We start from the raw sequence: 12951 nt of genomic DNA on the forward strand, positions 1-12951 counted from the left end.
GTTCGGTTTAAAATGTCAAACAAATGATGTGCCAGAAACAAATGATATGCCAGAATAATTAGATATTATTTTCCTTCTGTTTAGCATAAAACTTCAGCTGGTTTAGTGATGCAAAAGTTTGATAATTTCTCCCTATATTTACAAACAAATGATGCTATGATGAATTTTTATTGAAGTTAGTGCCTTCATAAACTCTGATAAGATATATGTATCCAAAAGTTGTGGAATCAAATATTCTCAAGTGGTAATACACCTTTGGAAGTATTATTTAATGGAAATGATCAAAATATTTATTTTATATGTCATGAAACAATCACATTGTGTCCTATTCTGGAGAAAACTATGAGTCCAATGGGACTGCAACACAAAGGTGCAGATGGCTTGCAGGGATAGTTGTCCACTCTGGGAAAACCAACCTTTACCCCAGTAAAATGGCAAGGACATAGATGTGTTACCTTTATCTTGTATATTCCATGAAGTTACCAAACTGTTTTCAAGACTGTCCTTTTAGATTAAAATCCATTTAAATTCAAATTATCTCAGCTTTAAAATAAAAATGGAATTCTGAAAAATGAGATTTATAGTGTATGTAATAAATTCAGGTGTAATAATAATAGCCCAATGAGACTAATAATTTGATCTTAAAAAGAGCTACTGCAATTCTTTAACAATGTTGATAAGATGGAAATGATGTGAAAAACTTCTTAGCTAGATGTCAGCAAAACAGACAGCAATGTAAGATGTAGGAAGCAAACAATCTGCATTATTTCATATTTGACATAATTAAAATCTCTTACTACACAGATGCATGTTAATCCTTCACATGTACTTTTCACATTTCAGTTGCAGAACTGAGCATAAAAATATTAAATCATCCTGATACAATTTAGACCAGACAGTACTGAATTTGTGTTTAATATATAAATGGATTTTTTTTGTGATTGAAAATCACACATTTTGTCACACAGGTAAGGGAAAAGATATAACTATTCTGCACCATAAAAATTTGCATCATTTATCTTATAAAAGTATATGAAAAATATGTTTAAACATTTAAGTTTTCATTTGCTAGAATATATTTGACATATACCAAATGTACATTATATAGCTTCAAAATACTGTAAAGATACTATGCTAATACCATGCAATGTATTCACTATTTTTTATATGGAATACCTTTTTCTTTACTATTTAAAAATTCTATGTAATCTCAAAAAACGCTGAAGAGCATAGGTAAAAAATTCCTACCAACTTCCAAAGGTCTAGGACTGAACCCTACAGTAATATAACTCAGAGAAGTGGAATAACAATCTGCACAGCAGGCACACACATGCCTGTTTATTTATACAATGGGATCTATATATGTTTGTGTGTGTACATGCATTAGATCAGGAGATGTATTGGAAGTAAACAAGGAAGTACTGCTAAAAGATCTCAGCAGTCACTGCCCAAAATGTCATTCAGGTAATTTTTAACACTCACTGGGCACAGAACTGGTATTCATACAAACAGAAAAACTGTGTCCATGTTATTTTCTGTAGACTGATGTATTTTACTTGAAGTCAAAGCACAGTTTCCCCACAAGAAAGCATTATTAGCAAACCAGTACAGGAAAACAAAGCATATAGTAAAACATGTAATTTTTAAAAAACAGTGTTAAGAGTGTTTTAATAAATTCCATCCCAATTAATGGAGAAATTGAAATAATACTGAGGTAATCCTACTCTGCAGAGCACATTTTTCTGAGGCAAAGAAGAGTGATTTTAGCACACAAGCAATGAAGCTATCTACTGTAAAACCCTTCATATTTAGTGGCATAAAAGTCATGTCAGTATTGATGCACAAAGCACACAATAATAATACTATTGTTTCCTTAAGTTTCTGTAATATATAAGATATAAATGACTGATCACACACAAACAGTAAAATTGGGCAAGAGATTAATGGTATTATGGGGATAAATGGTATTTGTATCACATAAAAGAGCTTGACACTGCAATGAAATCTACAATAGTTACAGTTATCAAAGTGTTTCCAAATGAAAATTCCAGGGTCCTTTTTCCCCCCATTAAACACTTCTTTTGAAAAGAGGTGTGGTGTAGGTGAGAGCAGTAAACTTTTCATGATACCGTGAAATAAACTATAAATCCTCAATCCTCAAAACACTTTCCATCCTGCTTTTTATGATGTCAAGCAGCATGTAAAATCTGAGGTTAGCAGAACAACTCATGTTTTGAGTTAACTAAAGATTACTTCATTTCTAATATCAATAGCAGAAAAACATCATACCTAAGGTTCCTTTCAACTCAGGATTTTCTATGATTCTGTGATTTATTTTATAAAATCCCACTGTTAGCATTAGTGTAGTATGTTTCTACATTGATAAGCAACCTTACACTAAACACTTTAGAACCTTGCTACCTAATAAATGATGATTTATTGTTAAACAAGCGAGTTTGTTTTTCTGCATTCGTCCGCGCTGACTTGAGGTTTCCTTTGAACAATTATGTTACTTCCAGGAGCGAAATGAGAGAAGACTGCCGGCCCTTTGCTATGCTCGGAGCGGAGCCGCTCCCGGGGTTTAATGGTCTCTGGGGGCATCTACTGGAAATGTGGGAAACTGCAGGCAGGATGCGCGGATCCCGGCGCAGAACAAAGGGCCCGGCCGTGCCCCGGCACGGGGCACAGGGCACAGGGCACAGGGCGAGGGGCCACCACGCCGCTGGCCTGGCCCGCACGGTCGCCTGCAAGCCATGGAAAGTGTCGGACCAGAGTGAGCAGACAGCTCTGTAAGGTCAGCCGGGTTTCATTTTAAAACTGAATGTGATGTGACTGCAAACCCAAAGTCCTCCCTCCCCTAGCGTGATCATGAGATCATGCCAGAGAAAAAGGTTTCAGATGGATTTTTTTTTAAAGCAAACGATTTTAAAATGAAATTTGGAGCACTTCTATGTATTTATGGTTGAAACAAATATACCAAGTAATCGGGTTTTAATTTAAAGTAGAATTGGTTTGCTTTTCTCATCCATGAAACTCAACAGATAACCACACCACTTAACACAGAGCCAGCTGATTCTAAGAATCCCCCAATCCTCTGTCTGTGCACTCGTTTCTGTCCTTGCTGCTACCCCGTGATGTTGCTAAATGTTTATTTACACAGGCTGGGCAGTGAGCTCCAGGTGGATGTGGTCCTACACCAGCAGTTACTGTGATGCAGTTTTGCATCAGAAAGTGCTGAAAAATTCTGTGAAGCTTCTGAGAGTATCTGTGTCATGATGAGGGTTGTGTGTCACAGGAGTTTTCAGCACCAAATAAATAACCAAAAGTTAAAGCAGCCATTTTAGCAGCACCTTGGTACAGGTGACGATTTTGTGCCTGTGGATGGGTAGAAGGAGCTCCTTACTGAATGTGGATCTGTGAGCTTGAAAAGACACTGCTGTTAACACTGTGCTTAATTTAAAAGTGTACTCAGATATTGCTACAGACATTTAAATTGTTTCCTAAACCATACAGCTACTTCAGTTATTTTCTTATATGGATTTCTTTTTGCATTATCATTGCTATTACAAAACAATCTCGAGTCATGCTGAGAAATCATGGAAACCTGATTCTAATCTGTCTTTACCAGTGGAAGAATAATAAATTGCAATGTTCTGTGAGATTAATGAAATTACACTGTTGTTCCAGTCTCAAGGACTTTCCTATATTACAGTTTTGCACTTTTACAAGACCCTTAAGCAATGCTGGGAGATCAGCACACCACCTCACAGCATTCCCTCTAACTTAAAATCCTTCACAATAAGGCTATTTGCATTCTACCCTTTAAACTGAGAGGACAGTAAAAGGGAATGAAGAGGCCAAGAGGCAGAAACTGGTGTTAGAAATAATCAAAACAGTCAGTATAGCATAACAGAATCATTTATCAGGAGCTTAATTCTCTATGCCTCCTGTCTGATGAGGTCAATTACAGACATGCAAAATAACTCCAGAAGACTACTATATATATAATACTAGGTTTCATATATTTTGATTTTGTACGGCTTAATTAGTATTTCCAGTTAATTCCAGCTGCTGATTACAATACAAGTAGTTGTATTGTACTGTAGCAATCCCATTTTGTAAAAAACAAAATGGCATGGATTAAACAACGATAGTATATGAAATATTAAAGTGTACTTCCAGTGTAAAATAATTACTCTACCAATTATTATAATGTTTAAAAACTGTATTCAAATAGGTTTCATCCACTTGGGATTTTCTTCTGCAGTTGGCAAGCCAATGACTGATACAAATGCCTTAGATAAGCATCCCAAAATTATGAAAAAATAATAAAGATATTTTTGCTTATGTTTATTTAAACAAATTTATTTCACTCCCCCCCCATTTCCTGTCTATAAATCTACAAGAAAATTAAAATTACATAAAGAATGTGAATACTTAGCTACTTTTTGCTTAACCTATATGCAAAAAAACCACATCATAAACATAGGAATATCAAAATTTCCTCCCTAAAATTTGAAAAATATATGCATTAAGTAAAAACAAATATAGTACATAAAATACAAAAAAGCCAAATAGGCTGTCAGAATTTATAAATTCAGGCTGCTCTGCCTAGGAATTGAAAGAGGAATTATTATTTAATTATAGCTGGACAGCCAAAAACCAAGAACAGTTTTGTAACACTGTTGGTGACCCATGCCCAAAATGAGCTAAATTTTGTGCAAGGAATTGTTGAACACAGAAAGTGCTCATGCAAACACTTGGCAAATATGGAAGGTGAGGATTTGCCTTCAGCACCCAGGTTCCAGTGGTTGAGTCAGCCCCTGTACTCACACTGCTGCTGTCTACACTGCCACGTCCCCGGGCTGCAACCCACCAAAGGTGAGCACACAGCTAACTCAAAAATACATCCAAGTCCTGTGCTCTCCCAGTTCTCTGGGAAATTTTATTCACACAAGTATTTTGGTAAGCCAAGCTCTTGTATGGCCCAGGCACTCAGCACGTTTCAGTACCACGTACTGCTACAGATACAAAGGTATTTAACTGCATCAGGGCACAGCCGCTTTAATCCTGCTTTAAAGACTGTCCGTTTAAATACTTTTCTTTTAATGAAATATTTACTGCATGGTAATATGTTAAATTGTAGACTATAGTAATCTCATTAAAAAAAGATATGACAGTACAGTAAATGCCATTAAGCAGTAATAGACAGCTTACACTTCAGAATATTTTACTACTAAGGCTGAGTGTTAAATTACATTGGGGTGGGGTGCGTGCTTTTTAATTCCAAATTACAAACTTGAAATGGCTAATATCCTATTCAAAAAAAATAAAATCCACAAACTCCCAAAATGTTATAAAAAGGATTCTGTATTCTAATTATAAATAAAAAATATTGCACAATAATTTGTAAACATAGTGGGAGGGAAAAACAGCACTTGGAACCATACAGATTTTTTAAACAAGAAAAGCTTTATGTAGCTATGTATCCAGAACTATTAACAGAAAGATGAAAATAAAGCATATATAAAAAAAAAGAGGTGTAGGTACTTTATACTATATATATATATATATATAGGTACAAGAACTTTCAGCTTTAACAATGCAGTGTTTTTCATCTGCTGCCTCAGTCACTGGATTGTTGTCAAACCATACTTTAACCTAAATCATGCAATCAAAGGGAGATGCATACCCTGTCAGTAGGATCCCGCAAAGAACACATATATTGAACTCACTTCCTTTTGTTCAAAGCTACATAAAATGAAAAATTAATCAATTATAAACATCAAAGGATGACACATAAAAAGTGTTTTAAAATGAATGTAAGCACTGTAATAATTAAGAATCCTCATTAACCCAGAAAATGGAAATAAAAATTTAGCAATGAACTTTTGAAACATTCTGTCCCTAAACATAAATGCAAAGAAAACACTAAAACTAAAGATAAAAGTTCTACCCTTATAAAAATGTTCATCTTACAAAAGTACACACACCTGTGATTATTTCCAGACTAATCAGAAAAAAACATAAATCTTCATTAATCTTTTCTTTCTTAACCAAAAGCAATTTCAACCATATTTTATGGGCTACTATTTATCAAAATGAAGTATTTCTCAACTTCCCTCTTTTATTTCAAACCTGACCTGATGGTCTGAGAGCTAGAAACACTTGAGTTTGGAATCCTCTCCATTTGACTTACATGGTATCAAAGCAGTTGTTAAATTTCTCTGCAAGTTTCTTTTGCAGTGTGCAGGACAGATAAAGATAATTATTTGCTTTCTGAATCCTCTCAAGCTGCTGTTACGAAATTTCATAAAACCCTATACAAGGCTCCGCATTTATTGCAGTATTGACATGAACAATTTCCACAGTACTTTTGCTTTTGTTTAGGAGATCTCTTATTCAAGTCCCCAGCTGAATTTACTCAGTAGGATAAGGACAAATAGACCACACAGAGATTGAGAAGAAAGGAAAGGCGAGGATTTTACACAATGCGGGATTCACAGTGAAAATTATTAGGAAGTCATGACTGTAGCAAGGCAGATTAGACAATCTTTATCTCAACCTCTTTTTGTGTGTTAGAGATGCTTCACCTTTATGGAGTGTTTTAAAAATAGAATACAGTTGTGTATTTCTTGTACATTATCTTCAGTAGTAAATATTGTTGAACTACTAAGAAATGAAAGCACAAAAAAACCGTAAGACCAAACTTAGTAAAAACAACAAGTTACATTAAAAAAGAAAAACTTCAGCTCACTGTGTTCTTCTTTATTAAAGTATGTCATGTATTTTATCTTTGCAAGAGTTTGATGAGTTTTTGCAAGTAAAATTCTGTTTCCTCTATACTTGCTAATAGTCATGAGAATCTGTAGCTTGCACCTTCCCATTAAAAATGTATTGTATTTTTTGAAATTATTCACCCCGCCTTTTATCCAGATCATGTCTTTGAAAGGAGGAAGTAGATAATAAATGGAATAATTCATGATTTCCCATTAAATATGAAACTTTCTTTTGCAGAGTTTAGAAAATGAAGTTCTACATAATGTACAGAAGTTGATTAGAACTTTTTTTAACCTTTTCAAGAAAAATCTTCCACATTACACAAATGCATAGAGAAGTTTCTTTAGGAAAGGCAAACCATTCGTTTCCTACACAGTTCTGTTCTTCAGATCACTGCCTAATTACACTAAATAATATGCTTATCAGGCCCAAAATTCACAGAGATCATTCATTTGACCAAAAAGAATGCGTGCCTCTAAGTTCTAAAATCTCTTTTTGAAAGTTGTTTAATAAACATTGAATCCTGGTCATGGCAAGTGAGATTGTTAGGAATTATTCAGACTGAAAAAAATACATATTTAAATAATATTGTGAAAGGAATTTAAAATTTATCATCTAGCTCAGTAAGTGATTTGTGCCATCTCCCTTTCCACAACCAGCAGGGAGTTTGGGACAGAATGCCTTAATTTAAAATTTCTTTTACCATGAAAGGATAAATTTCTTTGGTTCTGATTTACCCTCTTCCATAGTTTTAGTATCTAAAAGTGAAGAAATACCCTCATAAAATGTAAATGAGTTTACACAACATTCCACCAGTTTTCAACCAGAGTAATGTGAACAAAGAGGGCCATAAGGTGCTTACAGGTCCTGTCCAAAGAGTGACAGCAGGAAGCACAGCAAAGTCTTGCTAGGACTGAACGTGAAAGGGAAAGAAGTTTACTTCTTCCTCTGTTTGCTGCTATCTCCTTGAGCTTGCCTACCTCCCTCTGTCTCCACAATGCTGTACACAGAAGAAATGGAAGCAGCTCACAGCAGTGCATCACTGGAACCAAATATTGTCCAATCAAGGGCTGAAATACAAGGCAGAATCTGCTCCTACACATTATCTGTCTGCATCCCAAATTGCCTTTTGCAAGCTTGCTAGTAATAGCAGATGCACCTCGTCCTTCCTTGCCTTAATCCCATACCAACAAGATATTTTCCTTACCCTTTTTCTTGGTGCTCCTCTTCTCTTCCTTGAGAGCCTCACTTACTAACAGAGAAATGGTCAATCTGCCCTACAATATAAAACCCCCATGCTGAGACCAAGCCCCTTCAAATTGGGAAGACCCAGTAAAAATTTCAGGTAGTGAAAAAGACAACATGGCAATAATGACGTCAATGAAAAAAAGGTCCCCATCTATTTTTTGAGTAACCAAAGAAGTCACCTTATTAATTTATGTGGTAGAGGTGACAGCTACTAAAAGTATGGGTTAATCAAATCCCCAATCAGCTATTTGTATTCAGCCTCCTTAAAGCACTTGTCCTTCAATGCAAAATACCAGAACACAGACAGATAAAGAAGCAAATAAATAAAAACCTGAGTACTGAAACTCTCATGATTGAAATAGTTTACAAAGAACAAATAAGGCTTACTAGTCCATCATGGCTATGATGCAAATACAGAACAAACCTTCATAGTAGGTTTCATTCATTCTCCTCTCCATCAGTCCACAAATCCCATTTTTCCCCCTCAGTGAACTCTCCGGATGATCCTGGCCTCTAGTCAGGTGAGGAAGTTTCACCCTCTTTAGTACTGGAGGACAGAGAGGGCTGAGTATTCAGGGATCACTGGTAGAAGACATACAGATGTAGGAAAGAAATAATTGATTTCCACAAACTCCTCTAACACTTAATCCCTCATAAATTTTCCCACATCTTTTTTCCTTAACTCTACCCAGCTGAATGCTGACACTGAAAAGAGCAGAAACTTGGGGAAGGTAGTAAATAATTTTCAGTCTGACTGAAGAATGGAAAAATAATCTTTTATCAGATGGCACCAACAATAGTTTTAAAATGGATGCCAGGTTACTTCTGTTCTGCAGCTGACAGCTTCCTGTAAAAATGCTGCCTCAGGAATCAGTCTCTAAGACCTCTACCTCATCTTTTTTACAGCTTTCAAAATTCCATAGCTCTCCATTGTGGGATTGAGTGGTAAATTATGTGTCTAGGTCTGAGCTCATCACCCTATGATCTCTCTATAAGCAATGGAGTGAAACAGGTGCTTCAAAAGTCTCATTCACCTTATTCTAAAGCACTTGTCTGGATCCTGAAAGATGGGGCTTAACTAATCACAAGGCTGGGGTTATTAACCTAAATCAGTTAAACTTGGGTAAAAGTCCCTCTGCTCTTTTTGCAGGGAGTTTAAAGAAGCTATGCTTCACTATATCCATCACTCATACTGCTAGACCAGAAATTTTATGTGCTATTTTGCAGTCAACAATCTGAAAAGTAGTAATGATCCACCTTCCCAGTATTGGCAGAGATGGCCGATAACTGCTCTGGGGGACACAGAACACCTGAGAATTAAAGCCTTTGCTTTTTTCTCTTTCAGCTAATCCTAAAGTGGGCCAGCCATTGGAGAATTCTAAGCAGAACAGCCCACTGTATCTCAAAAACATCTGACAGAATGCATGTAAGAGAATGTTGTCTCCTGCCTGAAAAAATCCATCTCAGAGCCTGTCTTTACTGACACACATTTATCAAGCAAGCTTTCCATAGCACACTGAACCACCACTCACAAGACAGAAAATGCAAATACAAATTTTCTGCATACCTAGGTACACCTTCACCATTTCTGTATAACAATTTGGATTTCATTTGACCACCAGAGCCTTGAGGACCATAGAACTCCATCATCCAACTCAAATGTATTTAAAATACATGTAGTAACATCACTAATGTAATTATTTTTATAGTTACAGCTAAGCAAAGCTATTCCTCTAGTCAAATACATTTCAAAGTTTCTCTTTCTAGTCTTCAGCTCCTTTTTGATGACGTGCTCCTCTTTAGACAATTTTCATTTGTATGAAGAGGACAGAACTGTTGATCTTTCTGGCCCTGACAAAAAGATCAGGAAACAAGAATGATAATATCAAATTCTGTCCCATTTTAGGCTCTAAACCAATTTGAAGATTCAATCCTGAAATCAATCTCTTAATGAAAAATGCTTTACTTCACAGTTCATCGTGAACTTCTTGACTCTTAGTTCAGTCATATGAACTATTTTTAATTTTGACTGCAATTTGATTTTGAGCTGGTAATGACTTGGTTAGTCAGGACTAAGAACAGAAGGTATCAAGGAAAGCACACTGAATGCCACAGGAGCCAGCCAATTTCTGCATAAAGCCTGCTTCTGTGGCAAGAAAGCACTCACATTCTGCATTAACAAACTTTTGCTATTTTTCCATTTCTAGATCTTTGCACCACATTCACTTCTTATTTCAAGTTAGTCTTTGAGAAGGAAGCAAAACAAAATCAATGAAAAAACAAAGCAATATCCCGTTTCAATATAATTAAAGTACTACCTTTCTTAAGCACTATTTTTTCTCCCTTGTCTATCCTATCTACCTGGGACAAAAAATTATTACAAAGAAAAAAAAATGAAAAACATCTCCTCATTTTTCCACAGAAAAAAAAGAGGTTATATCATGAACACACTTAATGGAATTTTTCTCTTTTGCTGAAGTTTGGAACACAGGACAATATTTTACAATACAAGAATAACTGCTACCTTTTTCCTTCAATAGTTCATCTCAATTTTAAGAAATATTGTGAAGGATAGAATTTTAGGGGAAAATGCTAAAGAATATAGCTTTTTTCCATAAATGTGACACTACCTATACACTCCTTTATTTAGAAGATAATAAATGTGTTGTTTGCCTAACGTACACTTAAAAAAAAGGGTGTTTAATATCAAGGAGAAGTGTGGCTACAAGAATTTGCCTTGATGCAATAATCACTGGCATATTAAGTTAACCTCCATATTAAACAAAAGTACAGATATTTATATGTTAGAGGAAGGAAGTTTAGTCCTTTTATAAAGAAGTGTAACAATCTGCTTCTGGAATGGAAACAATATTGAAAAACTACACAGTATATTACAAGCCATCTCTCATATTTTTAAAATAATAATACCCATTGCCTGCTGAGACATACCAAGCATTATGCTGGTTTCAGTAAGATCATTTACAGACATGGCATTGCCTTACTTAATAAATTTGTTTTACATTATATTTGATGCATTTAGTTTTTTCTAACTAGATTAGCTTAGTACTAATGCAACTGTGTAGTTAGTTTGCTACCTTTTGTTTGCTCTCAAATAATTTTATCAAGGTTATAGAAGAGCATTAGTAAATTATACCTAGAGAGAGAAATTTCGTAACTGCTGCTTTATTATCAAAAGCTAAAATTTGAAGAGAATTAAACGCATAGAACATGAATGTAACCTTTTAAAGTAGGTACTTTAAAAATCTCCATAGAAATACACCAGAATACATATGGTAATCTTCTAAGAGGCTTTGGTAACTTTGGAAAAAACAACCTCTTACAACACTGTAAAGGGAACTCCACTTTGGGTAGGTATTGCAGAACAGATGAGAAAATTCTTCATTGCGGATGTCCTCACTGGTTTCCTTTTCCACAATGTTCAGACTCAGGGTTTGGATATAAAAACATCACTTAGGAGTTTTTTTTTTTTTGCATTGTTTGTTTGTAAAATGCACTTTTAAGCCTCAAGGCCTTCCTAAAATAGCAGTGACCTCCTGTGTAATCACCTCAGAGAGAACACTTGTGTCCCTGGCATGGTGTGTGGAAATCCACTGGGGCTGAGGACTGAAACAGCTCCCTGGGAAGGAAACTCAGCCTCTGACAATTGCTGGAGTGTAATGAGCAGAGCAGCCAGTTCCACAGGTGATGTGGAACCAGGGGCACAGTAAGGGAAGGTGCTTACTTCTGTGCTTGCTCCCTGAGGTCTGATACTTGCAGTAATTTTCCAGATTTCAACGTGGAAGTTTTTAGGGAAGGTTTGCAGGCACATTCTTAGGCTAGGAAGGAGAAAAGAAGCATATTTTGCAAGAAACTAGCTGGTGGAATTCCTGTCTGACTGATAGAATGTTTTTATGCTGCAAGGGTGATCTTGCAATATTCATTGTTAAGGTGCCTAGAGCCCTTGTATATGCATCCTTTTATTATTTAAATATTGAAATAAATAAATCAGCTCACTTAAGCAACCAGCAATCCAGTTTGTTAGAATTCTTTCATTAATTTTGATGGTGCTGAACCCCAGATCTGTTAAAAGACTGCAGAAGAATAAGTCAGTCATAGTCTCTTGTAACTTCTAAATGTAAATACCTCAGCTGTAAGAAATCAAAAGTTATCTAGATTTCTTTCATTCACTGGGTTTTTAAATAACTAAATGCTTCACCACAGAAGTCAGCACTTGGGCTTGGCTAAATAGTAATTCAAAATTACAAGAACGTGTATGTCAGTACACTCAGCTCCTACCCCAAAGGAGGTATTTCACAAAGGCTCAGAAAAAAAAGAGAAGGGAAAAGAAAAAAAAAAGGCAGCACAATATAATTACTGACACAATCTTAACAATAATGTTACAAATCTGATCTAATTGGTAAATATACAAATTAGTAAAACCAAGGAGATAAATGCCTTGATATATTTAACATCAGGAGAAATGAAACATCATTATTTAATATCAACTTCAATTTTTAAATGCCAAGTTCCACTAAAAAGGGTAGGGCCTAGGGAACTTTAAATTTAAATTACTATGATGACTAGAAACAAAGGAAACAATAAACTTATGGATGTTAAAATGCCTCGAAAAACCCAACTTACGCAGCAGCTTCTTGTGTTGACACTCCTTTGATATTCTTTGCCAAATAATCATCTATGGCATCTTTGTCTTTGATCAAATGAATCCTAAATTTAAATGAAAAAAATTAAAAGAAACACTGTAAGGTGCTAACATAGACTTCTGCAGCATGTATAATATATTATCATCGCCAAGTACAGCTAAACACTGAAATATTGACAAAGTAATATATCAGACATTCTATAAGCACATACAAATATCTTTTTAATTTTTTGGTCTGTACCTAGTTCAAATGTTCATTTCTG

General features: G+C 35.3%; 1 protein-coding gene across 8 annotated transcripts in view; it reads right to left on the reverse strand.

The window, feature by feature from the left end:
- TTC29 (tetratricopeptide repeat domain 29) overlaps positions 1-12951 on the reverse strand; it is a 192000-nt gene that overhangs the window by 102222 nt on the left and 76827 nt on the right. For all 8 annotated transcript variants that reach the window (XM_053940815.1, XM_053940820.1, XM_053940812.1 and 5 more), the window contains one exon: positions 12670-12753. In XM_053940815.1, coding sequence (XP_053796790.1) covers positions 12670-12753 — 84 coding nt within the window. The remainder of the gene's footprint in view (positions 1-12669; positions 12754-12951) is intronic.

Source organism: Vidua chalybeata, chromosome 4 (genome assembly GCF_026979565.1).
Source record: "Vidua chalybeata isolate OUT-0048 chromosome 4, bVidCha1 merged haplotype, whole genome shotgun sequence".
In the NCBI taxonomy this organism is placed as follows: domain Eukaryota; kingdom Metazoa; phylum Chordata; class Aves; order Passeriformes; family Viduidae; genus Vidua; species Vidua chalybeata.